The sequence below is a fragment of the Anopheles merus genome, chromosome 3R (genome assembly GCF_017562075.2).
Source record: "Anopheles merus strain MAF chromosome 3R, AmerM5.1, whole genome shotgun sequence".
Classification (NCBI taxonomy): Eukaryota; Metazoa; Arthropoda; class Insecta; order Diptera; family Culicidae; genus Anopheles; species Anopheles merus.
In genome coordinates this window covers 15,416,892-15,432,288 of record NC_054084.1, presented here as the reverse complement: position 1 = coordinate 15,432,288, position 15,397 = coordinate 15,416,892, and the positions used below count along the sequence as shown (strand labels likewise).

The window sequence follows — 15,397 nt, the reverse complement described above, 5'->3', positions numbered from 1 at the left end:
TTGCGTGTGTTGCCGATGTGTGCACTATTGGGAATCACACTGCACAGTACACACGCATGCAGCAGCTGATGGGCTGGATTGGCATGCAATAGAGCACAGACAGTGATGGTGGGCAATTAAAGCTTCGACCTTTTTTTAAAGGTTGTAATGCATCAAGCACGGTGATGATGTGATTTCCCTGCGAATATGTGTCATGGTTTGAGAGGTTACTGTGGTTAGCAGATTGGTTGCAGTATGTGTGAAGGGCTTCAGTTCGTTCTAGAAAATGAAAGTTTTTCCCTTTCGGTGGGTGTAAAAGAACATTTTTCTTCCATTTAATCATAGAAAAGATTGAGTTTTATATGTTGTTACCAGGAGACAGTTATGCTGAAGTGAACAACAATTTGAGGCTTTTGAGGCTTAATTTTGCTCCAAACAAGCACTCAACGAAACGACTTATTGCTTCCCGAGCACACATCCTACCTATTTCTGGAAACATTTCATCGGAAGTCGTTGTGCCGCTTATTCCTCCAGAGCCCCAGGCCGTCCTTTTTTCGGAATTACTTCCTTTCGAGTGGGCCGCGACCGGGTAACCCGAAACCCACCACCATATGACTCGCGTGCCCCGGAAGTACGCCCTTTGCGCAGCACACAGACACCAAAAATCTGCCTATGAGTCCACCACACCCCACACGGAAACCTTCTAAGTGGCTTTTGCTCGGTGCCGGCCGAGCGAACTTTACGTTTGCTTCCGTTTTAATGCTGATTTCGCCCTTGTTTCGCATGCTCCTTTTTTGGCTGGCAAAGGAGAGCGTGTTTCCAGCAGTGCCGTAGTGCTTAGCGTAGCGGTGCGATTACGCGGTTTTCTTGAATGGAAAATGTTTAACAAGCTTAAGATGCTCGGGCAGAAACCTCACTCGTGTGAAAGCAAAGAGATCCTACCGTGCCCGGGCGTGGGATGAGGGGTGAACTTGTTCTTTACCTTTCGCTCCGGTAGCTTGCAGAAACAGTTTAAGCAGTGTTCTAGGTGATCTAGGTGCTTGTTGTTTCTTTCCGTTTTCGGCGTTGATTTTAGTGTGATTTTCCTTCTTTGTTCGAAAAAGGATGCGCCCCGAAAAGCAGAAGGTCCGCTCCGCTGCTCATTAAGTATTCTGAAGTGAGAAAGGAATGTCCCTCCACCGGACAGCACCGAAAGCGAAAAGTGTACCGGTGCTCACCCTCAATAAAAAAGGGACACAATACGATTTGCCACGGGATAAACATTACTTGTGGTTCATTATTTGCTCACTTGTGTTCCTTTTTTTTTTAGTACTTTTAGCGGACGGTTTTAGTCTCTTAATACAACCGCAGCAGAGGCGCAGGCGGCTGCAGGATATGGTCCGGTGACCGGTGTGGTTTGGGCTCATTGCCGGGGTTTTATGTGTGCGCCCAGGAGAATTGTATTTAATTCCGACTTTTATCATAAACAGTTCCTTACAGCAGGCCGGTTGCCGGTTGGAGCTGCTTTCGGGAGGATGTAAAAGCGCTCTGCAATGCAAACAGAGCTTCATTAGAGAACTATTTTAATCAACGTTTTACGTGGCCCAGCAGCCCACTTCATTTCGAGCGGGTAATTAGGGGCAAGAATAAAAAGCGAAAGGTGTTCTTTGGCCACAAAATTGGTTCGAGGTTCTTTTTTCTATATAAAGCATTTTATTAACAAGACAGAGCAGGTTAAAAGAAGATTGTTTGTGTATTACTATTTTTTGCACAAAAAACGCATGGTGGAAAGTTGCTTTAGACTTGAGAAAAACGTGTTCCAATGTACAGACTCAGCTTGTTTTGTTTGTTCAAATGATGAGTTGCATGGCTAACCCACTTTTTGTAGCCATTTATCATAGAGCTGGATTGCTGCTAGAGAGTAAATTTTGCTTCTTTTTTAGCTCAAATAGCAAGACAAAGCCAAATTGACAACCATTTTTTATAAATATCGCTTTTACAGCAGTTTGTAACATATTTTATTTTGCATTTTTCTGTACTCTCTTTACTCGCATAAAATGATTCCAAACTGTGGAAAAGGGAGTGACAACACAGCTCCCCTTTTTATTCCAACTTCAACAAATATCCCGCTTTTTTTGGGGGGGGGGGGGGAAAGAAATTCGAAAGGCCTGGTAGTCCCCCAAACCCCAATCGTCGCTATTTAAATTAGTTCGGAAATGTGCATTTTTTCGCATTCCATCGAGACAAAACGGTACCGATACCGGTATCCGCCCTTCGCGGGCCCGATCGCTCCTTCGTTGCTTTCCTCTCCGGTTCCTCACGTTTGATTTGATTCCGAGCTTCAGTTTCAATTTTCGATTTCGAGTGTATGCCGGTTCACAAAATATGACCACCGGTGCTCATTAATTTTTTGGACCAGAGCTCGGGGCATGTGCGATGAACTCCTCTCCGGCCTCTCATCCTCTAATCTTCAGTTGGCGGCTAAAGCTTAGCACCGGAAATCGAACTGTTTTCTCTTCGTGCATCCGGCCCAAACGGGCGGGCCCCGATCATCATCACTCTCACTATCACACACCCCTATTGGGGGCCTCTTTTCAACGGTTTCTTGTGCCGGCGGCCATACTATCACCCTCAAAACTTTGTTTCTAAAAATATTAATTTTGAAAGTTTTTCGTTTGATTTACATTAGTTTCGTGTTGCTATCGTCATCAGATCAGCAACGATCCCGTTGCATTGTGAGCGTCTTTAATGTTTTAAATAAACGTACCTGTTAATGTTACAAATAGTGCTAAAAACAGGCTTTAAATCCACAACCTCAAAAGCTTCCATTTTTTCCACGTTTTCATACAACTGCAGTAGCCAAACATCCTGTGCTTGTGCTTGTGTGTGTGTGTGTGTTCAGCTGTCAACTGTGCATAAAAGCGGGAAAAACAGTGGCAAAGACAAACATAGATAACTGGACACGAAATGCGTGAAACTGAACTTACCCAACACCCAAAAAAGTGAAAAGCACTGCAAAAAACAGAGAGACGCAACAGCAACTACAAAAACAGAAGCACGACGGTGCTTCCGAAAGCAAAAGAAAAACATCCTCCCCAACTGGGCGATTCAAATAAATTGCTGTTTGATAACAGGCGTTGTTTTAAGTTTAACTTTACTCTTTTTCTCTCGCTCGCTGTCTGTCTGTGTGTTCTCTTTTTAGTTCACAAAAAAAAAACATAAAATGTAGGAAGTAAAAAACATTTAAAAGCTGAATGAAGTAGCCGGAGAAGTCGGTTCATTTCAATACAAAAGCTCAACTCTCTCAATCCCCGTACGATCCCCGAATTGACAGCTAGCAGGGGGAGAAAACCGGTGGCACACGGTGAAACAGATTAGTTTGGTGACTTTGGGCACTTTTTCATTTGTCATCGTCCTTCGAATTGATCCTTTGGGTGTTGGGGAAAGCGTTTTCCACACACTATGTTCAGCGTTTTGTGTTACGTCTGTTGAGTTTCGTTTTGTCTAAAAAATGCCCCAAATAAAACTGGGAATTGCTGTTTATTTTAATCATTCAAAAAAACTTTGCAAATAACAATTGGACAGTAAAACAATAAAATAGAAAAAAATATTATTTTATTCTCATTTTTTTCCATTTCAAAAAGGCAAAAGATCGAACACAATATTGGGCTCCGCTTGACTTACCTTAAATGTGGCGTTTTTTTGTTGCGAGCGTCATGCTTTTACAACTTTCCATCCCAGACAGCGATTTATTTTCATGCCGTTAGTGGGCTTAAATTTACGACGCAATATGTCTGCGCGTGACGCGTGCAGAAGAGGAATCAAAACAAAAAGGCATAAACTTACAGCAACACCCGGGCAGGAGATTTATTTTTAACACCTTTAACCACTCTCGCCCCTAACCGTGCAGTGGTGACGGTTTGAAGAGACCTAAAACCAATCAATCAGATAGCACCAGACTTCAGGTTGTTTTTTTCTGTTGTAGTTGCTGTTGAGTTTAAAGTACATCCTTGAACTTGCCACCTCGGGTTCGAAATGCTTTAAACGAGCTTTGGGCTGCGTGGAGGGTGCGAAAACCGATGATTGCATTGTGAGGTTTCTGCTTACCGCGACACGATGTCCTTTTTGCCAGACACATTCGTTTTGATAGGACGGGATTTTCCTGTAGCGGTTGGTGTGTGTGTGCGTGCGCGGTTTGATAAGAGTTTATGTGTCGAATGGTTGCCTTCCCGAAGTACACACCGTGATGATTATAGGAGGAAAGTCGCAGCCAGTGGGTAAGGGTCGTTACGTTTTACTGCTTACACTGCAGTGTACTTGCTGGCTCACAGTGACTGTTTTAGAAACAATTTCACCAATTTCCGACAAAACGTACTGATTGCGATTATCGTAAACGTAACTTCGAATCAGGTTTGAGTTGCTTTCCACCAGTTCGCGGGTTATCACTATTACAGTACGCCGAAAAAACGGAGGCCCATTGTACGGTTACAGCAACGCGATTCGCGTGATTCAATCGCACTTTAAGAGCGTTCTGGTCGATGAGCTGACGGTACATCATCTCAAAGACACACAAAGAATGAGCTCTCCCCCAAGGAAAAAAAAAACACATTTTCCTTCACCACAACACCTTCTTGCAGACCTTGACAGACGATGATGCGCACCAGCTTGGAAAATGGAAATTAAATCGAAAAGGATGCGTGAACCATTTCCCTTGCCCATTTTCGACACCCAACACTCCTCCCCGAGAAGGTGCTTTGTTGTGGCTGTTTTTACCGCGTCCTCCTCTCTCTCTCCTCTTCCACCGTCCAACCTGATGCTGGTGTGGATATTTTCGGAAATGGAAAATGCTCATTTTGTGTGCAGGGAAAAGCGTTATCAGCAGCGCGACAGCAGCAGCAGCAGCAGCAGCAGCACGACGAACGGCAAAGATAGCAGCTTTTAGCGAGATTCGTTGTCAAAACTGGAAGCGAACCATTGCTTTCAACCGTACCGTGCAGCAAACCGTATGGAAAATCATTTTCCACCGAAAGACGAACCACCGTTTCGCGCCGGTTTTTGTGCGGCCAACAGCCGGGAGGGTTGGGCATATCGGTCTGTCTGGCTGTCGGTTGCCGCCATCCTAATTGACGAGCCTCTGCGCGCCCCCCACGGGACAACGGCACACGTTTGTGCCGACTTTAAGATTCGTGGAAAGGGGGGGGAAACGTGCCTGCCTTCCTTGAACCGTACGCGGTACGCGTCCTGATGCATTGCTTCAGTTGATTCGGTTGGCGGGTTGGGGCGAGAAAAAGCCTCCGCACGCGCTCTTCCAGTCGAACGATTGAGCGCGCAGCGGGAGTGTGTTTTTGTTCCTGCGAGCGTACGCACCATCTGGAACGCATTCCCATGGTAGTACGCGGTGTGGAGATGGGTGCGAAAATTGAACGTAAGTGATGACGACTTCAGCCAACTCCATCGCCCATCTTAGCCGGAGTTGAGTGTGAGTGGATTTACAGCGACCTGGGGAATGGGTGACAGTTTTTATCTCCCCCCCGTTGGCCTTGGAAGGGTGAAAGTGTTGAGTGTCGAGTATGTGACTCTCCGAGTAAAGGTCTCCAATGGCAACCAAAAGCTGGCTCGAAGCGTTGGAGACAATTATCTCATTCCATCCATCTGTCACTCTCTTTCTTTCTCTCCCGTTTGCTCATCCGATGTCTTAGCCACCGGGGAAATGTGTCTAATTAAGTTCGAGCATTTTCCCTTGCGGGCTCAGTCAACCTTCCATTTCCCAGTTGCTGCCCCTTTGCTGCGGTTTGCTTCTATTGTTTTTCCTCTATATCACACGCAAACTTCACGCTGCGGAACGCGCGTGGAATGTTTGACGGCACAAGGGTGGGGTGCGATTATTGCGACAATAAATTACGGAATTGCATCCGACTCGACCCGACCCGACCCTCCGAGGGGGCAAAAATTCGAGGCACACAACCTTCCCTTTACGCCCGGTGGGTTTGGGAGCAAAATAGGAAAGAAACAAAAGGCTCTCTCACAATCACAACAGTGCGGTGGGCGCATCACACAATCGCCTCCGTTTGCGCATGATCACGCACAGCTGGCGGCACGCGATTCCTTTCAGGTCGACGATCGTTCGTGCGCTGGTGGATTCGTTTCCCGCGCTTTCTCTTGGGGTCTGGCAAGCCGCACACTGTTGTGGGCCCGGTCGATCATGATCGCGCTTGATCTTCGTCTCGCCGAGCGCCCCGCAATGGGCAATAAATGTGTGAAGATTTACGGGAGCGTGCAAGGCGTGTAACGCCTGCCCGCCCGGAACTGGCCAGCTTTCTGGGGCTTATCGGGCCGGCGTATAATTCACGCGCCGCACCGTGGAAAGTTAGCAAAACTCGCGGTTTCAGTGCAAACAGTCACTTGTTTTATTGTCCCCTCCTTTTGTGTTTTGTTTGTCTGGGAGCTTCACCGATAAGGAATTGCTCAGGTTGCAGTGTTATGGGAACCGCTTTCGCTGATTAGCCAGCATGAACCTTAGCCAGGATATCATTTGAATGTGCGAGGAAAACATGGGAAATCCGTTTCATGAAAACACTGTGCGCCCAAGTTGAATGCATCATAAAACATTGGAGGTGGAAAAAAACAAACAATTACTTAATATGTCTCTCAGCGACTGCCTATTCAAAGGGAGACTTAACACTTCAACTTCCTATAAAAGCGAAGGTTCATGGCTGGAATGTTTTAATTAACAACATCCAATCAATGCAGAACTTTGTTTAGTGTCTGTTTTATAAACATCTGTGTACAGTAATTCAGATTCGAAGAGGACATAACTCTTAAAAATCGAATAAATCTCAACATTTTAAATTTTATAGCAAACTCGCGTTTATAGCACTAACTGTGCTTACAGCTGTATCGTCTTATCCACGACTACCTCCCCGGTTAGCGATTTATTACAACGTTCCTTGGAAAAGACCCGCCCGGGGAAAAAGGTTACCCTGTGCAAATTAAATCCATTCGGAACCCTCCAATCCCCCAAACCAATAATCGGATCGGAATTGTCTCGGAGCCGAATGTCGTAATGAAGGTGTACACGGCCGCACTAAAATACCCTAAGCTTGCCCCACTTTGATGTTACCCTTTTTGCCCTTTTTGTGAACAGTTATTTGGTTGGCAGTGGGCGATGGGATTAGAGGTTCAGCGGCAAAGCGGACTCCCTATCCAGCCTGAGCATTACCTGCAAAAATCGAGATTAATGTCCTTTTCGGATTGGTCGCCCTTTTTGCCCCAAAAAAAAACCCATCGGCAATAAACTGCGCTAAGCTGTCGGTAACGGTACAGAAAATGGGGAAGCGAAGAGGTTCATTAGAGCTGGGATGGGCTTACAAATTTTGGAGCAAAAAAACATACTGCGGTGGGAAGTTGTTGCTTTGTTTTCAAAACATCTGTTTTGTTCGGGTGTGTTGGGCACAGTTGAGCTGGTTTGTTTGATTCCTTTATCTGATCTTCTTTTTTTTCTCTCTTGCTCGTATCTTCCCCAGACGACAATCAAAATCTACACGGCCTGTTTGCGGCAGGACATCGAGTACAAAACGTTGGGGATTTCGTATGATGCCACCAGCAAGAGCGTCGTCCAGCAGGTCCTGCGAAGGTAGGCATCGAACTCCCAGCGGGAGACAGCTTCAGGTTGCTGGAGGACATTCGGACGTTACTTATATTGTGATTTTGACTCTCTTCTTCTCAGGTGCAAGATGCGCCATCGTGACCCGAGGCTCTTCTATCTCACGATGGAAGTCACCGTCCGTCGGCCGGGTGTCAAGTCCGTGCTGGAGCTCGATGACGAGGCACGGCCAGCGCTCCTGCAAGCCTGCCACCCGAAAGGTGACTCCAGGTAAGTGTCACAAAGCGTTGGTCCAACACATTAAGCACAATACTAAATGTCTCGTCCACTCCCGCCTCTGTTCAGGTTTTGTCTTCAGCAAAAACCCGGCGGTCTGATACGGGTTCACACCTCCGCGCTCCAGCCCAACTCCCAGTACAAGTCGCTGCTCATCTCCGAGGAAACAACGTCCGACGAGCTGCTGTCGCTGCTGCTCTCCTGCTACAACTCCATCGAGCCGGTGGAACAGTTCTCCCTCTACGAGGTCTGCCCCGGCCAGGAGTACCAGCGCAAACTGCACCCGGACGACCTGCCGCTCAAGACGCAACTCCAGCGCCAGCAGAAGGGCGAGATAATGCACTTTCTCGTGCGCCGCAATCCCAACTACCCCCGGCGCCGGCAGCTGCTAGCCACCATTGCCGAATCGAAGCACTTTATCCTGAACACATCGCTCGACTCGTCGAACGCTTCCCACCCGGCCGCTCACCACCATCTGCATCATCATCAGCAGCAGCAGCAACACCACCATCACCACCTCCATCATCATCGGTTGTCGCTTCATTCGGGCAGCTTCTCGCTCGGACCGTCCGGTACGCCCACCAACACCTTCATCTCGGACATTGTCGATGGGCTCAGCTCGCTGAACGATCTGCCCGCCGAGGCGAAAAGCTTGCGGCTAAAGGAGACCACCACCTTCTGTCCGGTGTCGCTGGACGATTCGGCCGCCTCGACCGACTCGAACGACTCGAACGACTCGACCGAATCGTCCTCGTCCTGCTCCTCCTTTTCCTCCCTCTCGTCGGACTCTTCCTTTGAGGAGCCGGAAAAGTCGAGCGCGGCTGGCGTGAACGACACGCCCGTGCTGCCCCCACCGCCCGAGGTGAAGAGCAAAAACAGTGCCCAGCATCAGCAGCCTCCGCCGCGGCCAGCCAAATCGTCGACCATGCTGGCGGCACTGGCGCGTCCCACCTCGCTGCTGCCCGCCTCGACGCTGGCGGCTCCCTCGTACAATCCCGTGTACAACATACGGGAAATTCGCTCCATCAGTCAGTCGTTCGCGGCGCTCGCCATCGACAAGAAGCTGGCCGACAACATTCGGAGCAGTGCCGGCGGGGTGAAAGCGCCCAACACTGCCGAGGGTGGTCCTACGCGAGGCAGCATCAGTAGCAGTAACGGTGCCCTGCTGAAGGAGATCGTCAACACCGACCCGGCGAAAGGTGTCGGTAACTTTGTCTACATTTAGGCGCTTTTGCGTGTCGGCAATTGTGGGGGGGGCAAACGAGTTAGTTTTTATTGCCGGCGCGTGTTTGCACGAGTTTTGTTTTGTTTTTAAATGTTGCTATCATCCTAGTCTTAGTCTGTAATCGTAAACAAACGAGCATCATCCGCACGGAATGGCTTCCCCGGGCCCGGTGAATGGAAGCATTAAAAGTGCGCCCGTTTCGTGCAAGCAATTGTATTGTATCTAGAAGCTGGCACAGGGCCGGAATCGAAACACCACTGTACAGAACTTACCACAGGTTGGAAGAGAAGCTATAGGAAGCCAAATCAGGAGGAAAAAAAAAGACAGAAAGGCGAACGCACGGTTCACAAAACAGGAGAAAGGAGCGAAAAGGGTGTTTGTTGGAAAATGCGAGAAGGGCAGAAACAATCATTACAACCCGGGCAGGATGGATCAGATGGATGGGGAAGGTGAACCGGCGTGTTGTGCTGCATGCCAAAGAGTTTTTAACACTGTAAATGTATAAGAAATTATTGTAGGACACGACAGAGCCCGCGTACGTACGTTTAGTTTTACAAATCATATGTGCACCATTAGCCAAAGCCAACGAAATCAAACGACGTGCGCACGGCACGGAACACAAAGCTGCGACCTATGCAGAGCGCCGGTACTCTGGACCGGGCTTCCGTTCGCCAGCCAGCAAAACTATAGAAATACCAAATGAATGTGTCCTGCGGCGAACGAACTCACAGTTTGCCTTCTCTACGATTTTCTATTGTTTTTCCCTGCACACATCCACACTGTCCCTTTAATGCTGTCTCATGAAAAGTTCATGAAATTATTGTTTGTATTTTTAAATATACCCACTTGGTCGAAAGAAGATCCCACTATGTATGGAACTGTATTCGAGGAATTGTATTTGTTACATCTAGAACATTTAAAAAACACTCTATCGCTTATCTCGTTCGAATGTATTTTATAAACACTTTGTCTCTATCTTTCCCTATCGCAATGGAAGTGTCTATCAGATGTATTTTATTAACTCGTAAGTAAGTTATCAAACCTCAAATATAAAGTAAAGATATTATGAAAATGAAGCATTATTTTTTCATTTATTCGTTTATTGTGTATTAGAAATGGAAGAAAGAAAATGCCACAGTTTGTCTAGTTTAAATGGTTGAAAAGGATGATTGAACGCAATCCGTTCTTATACAGTACGGATGAATTTTTCAGTCTTTTCTCTTGCGTTTAATGTTTTCGACTTTTATTTTCTTACGTTTTCTCCAGAAAGTAATATAGTATGTTCATCGGATAATTACTTTATTAAAAAAAATACATGTAGATTTACAAGACATCACAACGATCCAGCAGTTGTTTGAGTTGCCTAGGGATGTACAACTCGTCAAAACGGGTTCTTAGACATTCATACAAAATCATATAAATTAAACACTTGGACAAAGAAGGCTCCCATCACACGGGTCCAGTCGACTAGAACTAATTCTGACTCGATGATTATTTAGCTGGGCCCACAATTCCTTAACGGAGTAGAAGCGCTGAGTATGTTTGGTACATTAATCTGTCTCCTGATCAAACCTGCCACATAGTAACGGTGGGAGTTTTCGGCTCGTCGACAGCTAGGTCTCAGATTTAACAATAGGCATCGACTGTGGTAATCCAGATATTTGTCACCGTCACCATGGAATAATGAAGACCAATACAAAATCACATTGCTTTAGAATGAAGGCGTCTGAAGAGCTTCAAAATCCTGATGCTAAGTTAATCATAAATGCATTAGCCACTTTAAAAAGGATACAATTTGCTTGATATATTAAGCCTGTCATGTGCGGCCAATCATGTTGCGATCAATGTTATTGTTTCGCCTCTTCATTTAGGCTGTCTAAGAGGGCATATTACAGGTCTTGTACTGATACTGCTATCAGTTGACAAGTTTTTTCGATTGTTGATTGGTAAAGGTTCACAGAATCTCTTGTCTGTAGCCTGAAATCTCTAGTTGACGGTAACAAGTATGTACTCGATCTAGTTTAGCTCTTTATTGCTGATCACCTTGAACTCCAGCAACACTTAAGCAACTTTTACCACTGGTGTATCCGATACCATCTTCAGGTGGGTATCGACAAATGTCAGGTGATATCATTTAGCTCGATCTCGCGATGCCATTCACTACAACTATAACATTGGCGGAATTTGTATTGGACGTGCAAACTATATTAAAGATCTTGGTGTTGTGTTGGATACAAAGGTAACCATCTCGCCGCAGAAGTCATCAACCGCGGAAACCAACTTCTTGGATTTGTTCTCCGTATGGCCAAAGACTTTAAGGACCCCATGTGTCTTAAGACTATCTACCGCAGCATCGTAAGATCAGTGCTCGAGTGTGCCAGCGTGGTCTGGAAGCCATCGACCCAGCGCCTATCAGACTCATAATCTATCCAACGTAAACTCTCCCGTTATGCAGCTTCACTACTACCATGGGAAGCAGGTAGTCAGCATCAACCATATGAGGATCGTCTCATGCACCTTTGCCATCACCAGCTGAAGGATAGGCGCCAAATTGCAACTCAGAAACTATTCGTAGCAGGTCTGCTAACGGGTAACATTGACAGCCCTATACTGCTTCAGCAACATGACCTATATGCCCCAACGGTTCCATTACGCCCACGTCCACTGCTCGCGATCCCCCGTCGTCGCTCCAATTATGGATCAGGCGATCCTTTAACAGCCATGAGCAGATCGTTCATCCAGTTCCAGTATTATTGTTCTAGTTTGTAGTTTGTAGCTAGAACTAAAACTAGTTAATAATTGATTAAATCGCTTCGTTTTAAACTGTCCCAAAACTCTCAGAAATGAGCAATGTAAAAGCAAGTCGATAATAAGATAGTACATTTGGCCAAAATGATTCTATTCCAGCCAACGTATGATTCCATCCCCGTCGCAAACTTCAACGTACAACGACCATTTGGGTTAACTTTTCAAAATAATTCATTCAAACAACCGTAAACCCACTCCACAAAAACATGTCACATTTCAAAGCGATGTTCAATATCAGTTGCTGCCATTTATCATCCTAATAGCCAAATAACAACAAACAACGCATCCTTCCATCAGTCAGTGAAAACCTCTCACCCAAGTGGCACAGTGGCCGGGTGGCTGTTTCCAAAAACATACACACAACCCCAAAAACCGCTGCGGCAACATGTGGCCCGGCCGGGCGCAAAAAGGGTTCGGGTTGTTTCACTTTTCCGGCGACACTTGTCTCAATTTATGTCGATGGAAGCAAGGCAAACCGTTTGTGACCGTTTTCAAGTGGTGTAGCCATCCCGTGGCTACCAATTAGTCTACCCGGGCGTCTAACCAGAACAAGGGTTTCCGATCGTTACCGTTCGTACCCGGGCCAGTGTAGTTACCTCTTCAAACTAACAAACGGTGGCGGAATTTCCCGGTGCTCGGGAAATTTCAAGAGCGCACGGGACCGCACTGGGTGGAAAAAGGAATAATTATATTCAAATTTACACCATCCAACCGTGAAAGAAAACCTTCGAGCATGGTGTTGGTCGGAGCTCCTTCGCGTCAGCTTCGCAGCTTGTGCTGCAGTTGCTGCAATCATGTTAAGTTGCACAACCCACACCGCGGTACACCGCGGGTTGTTGACGCGATTGACGATCGCGTGTTGTGTGCTGCTGAACCCCGCTCCAAACTTTCATCCGAGGCAGGATTTTGTCCACGAGCTTACGAACTTTGGTCCGGTGCATTCGCATTTTGCTCATGGTAGCAGCTTACCGAACTACGATCCTTCGATGGAAAGTGGAAACAGGCTTTTGGACATTGAATTTACATTTGCACCCAACAACGGCTAGTGAGCATGGGGGGGGGGGGGGACCATTGCCATAAGGCAGTTGAAACTTTTCCCATCCAATCCACGGTGTGGCGCAAAGTTCCCTGTACCGTTTTAATGCTCGGTGAGGGGGATACTGTTTAATGCAGCACAAGGAAGCCGGTATCGGCGTCTGTCGAGAGTGAATGTTTGTTTCTCGCTCGGTCGAAGCGTACCGATGCATGGAAGTTCCACCAGACGGAAAGGAAGTTCTCTAGTGGTCTGAGATTGTTCTGAGCTCGTGTTAAAGTAAATAATGAAATAAGGACGGTTGGATGGAAACCTTGACGTATCCATATGCACACGGACTGTGTTGGGAATTGACGAGAGCCTTACGAATGTTTGCTTGCATATTGCCAGTTGTACGAAACATGGTAAATTCAATTAGAAATATTATTAACTGCACACTACAGAGACTAAAGATTTCATTTGAAAGTAGATTAAATAGTGATTAAAAGATGATTGATAGTTTCCTCGTATCTATTACTCATCACTTAACTGTCCCAAAAGACGAATCGACGTTACCGACGATATTTAAATATTCTACATTTGTTAGGTGTTAGTTATGGTATATGTTCCTTACAGGGGGTGCTCTAAGGACTTTCCGGTTGCGTTGAGCTGAATAAGTCTCGAAATCCTTTAGTATAGACCGGTATGTCCGCGTAGGACGGTAGAAGCTGTTTTCGGATCAGTTGCGAATACTTCTTATAAGATCATTGTTAAAGTATCACATAAAGATTATTTAGACGACACTGGCTTTGAAATATTTTGTATAAGTTTATTAATACACTTTATCTGAATTATGTTTGTAATCTAGTCCAGATGGGATTAAAGCATTTTTTTGCGATTAATGGCGGTCATACCCCACCTGGATGAGGTTCGAAGAATTGTATGATACAACCGGTACTAAACCTCTAACTGAAATCGCCTATGAAATGATCGAACGGTTTAAAGAAAAAAACCCAACAATCAGAGTTCCTTCTTCTAAGGGCACTTTTTGATGGAAATAGTAGTTCATAATTTATTTTTCGTTATGTTAAGCTAGATTAAGTTCACAAACGGCAAAAGCCTTACTATGTTTATACCTAAAGGAAAAAGCTACACTGTCTCTTGAGAAATTTGAACTCAACGGTGAAAAACAATGACGCTAAATCTTGCAAACTCTTATCTTATAATGATATAAAAAATTTGAAATAAGCAAATGTAAAAATTATAATTAAGTGTGTAACCTGATTTAGTTGTAGTAGAACTTGTTTTATTTCAGCTAAGGTTGAAAGTGTATTTTAATTGCTGTTTTTATAGTTAGTTCGTTATATCAAAGCGGAAATAAAACTGATTTTTTTTTATTCAGGAGTAACGGCCCAAAAAGGCCGTATTGTTTTGCTCATGTCTGATAAAATGATAAAATAAAACTGATATTCAAAAATAAATTACAAAAATAAATACAAAAAAAAAATTAACTCAGTGTTATCTCCAACTATGATGCCTTTTATGGCATTCACTACACCTTTTGATACATTTACGAATGAAACACCTAATGGAATTTGTATCAAAGGATTGAAGTTCTTTTTAAAAGCAGATTTTTTATTCTAAAATTAAAACAATGCCATTTCATTCTGCCACCTACTCGTTTATTCGTTTGTGACAATTTGTAAACATCTGAGAACAGTTTAGTCTTTTTATTAATATTTCTTTCTTTTGATTCTTACACACTTCTTTGTGAGACATTTTTGTGATTTGAGATGATTAATTCCATATACAATTTTTCACTAACAGCATTTTTTTTTTAATTAATGCTTCCTTGTCTTTAAAAGAATATGCGCATGTTTTCCTTGTGGAAATGTGGAAAATCATCTAAATAGGTACAGATACTTTGGATCAATGATTGAATTTATATTAAAAGTATTATTCTTAATTTCACCGACATTAATTAAATCCTATAGGAATCTTAGCAACATTAATTAACGTTGCTTGTGTCATGAAATTCATTTTCATTCTGCTTTGAACGTTATGAAAACTTATTATCGGTATGGCATATTAAACCACACTATTACTAGTAAAAATTATTAGCCAAAATTACCTTTCCATAAACTCATATAGAACATGAACATTTGTGTCGTACAGATAATCTTTGGGGGATTTATCAAAGATTAATTCGTGGACTATGTTTCTCTTGCACTACCTCTATCATAAATTTCTGACATTTCAGCAGAAAATGTAAAAAAAAAACAACACACAACCACACTCACCCACAATGCTCATGTCCCGCAATAACGCTCACAATCACAATCGTCCATTGTAACGGCAGGCATCACAGCATTAAAAATACAACGTTCTGTTGATTCCAAACAAACAACCAAACGTGCAGACCGCTCGCTCCTTACGCGTTCGTGTGTATGTAAACAAACAAATGCGCCGGTGATCCTTCCGAAGGTCGAGACCACCCGTGAAAGGATGCATTCGT

At 44.8% G+C, this 15,397-nt stretch overlaps 1 protein-coding gene across 1 annotated transcript in view; it reads left to right on the top strand.

The window, feature by feature from the left end:
• Positions 1 to 10,138, top strand: part of LOC121596622 — a 33,834-nt gene extending 23,696 nt beyond the window's left edge. Inside the window, exons 3-5 of the mRNA XM_041921720.1 lie at positions 7,482 to 7,591; positions 7,685 to 7,831; positions 7,907 to 10,138. Coding sequence (XP_041777654.1) covers positions 7,482 to 7,591; positions 7,685 to 7,831; positions 7,907 to 9,062 — 1,413 coding nt within the window. The 3' untranslated portion in view covers positions 9,063 to 10,138. The remainder of the gene's footprint in view (positions 1 to 7,481; positions 7,592 to 7,684; positions 7,832 to 7,906) is intronic.
• Positions 10,139 to 15,397: the final 5,259 nt, after the last annotated feature.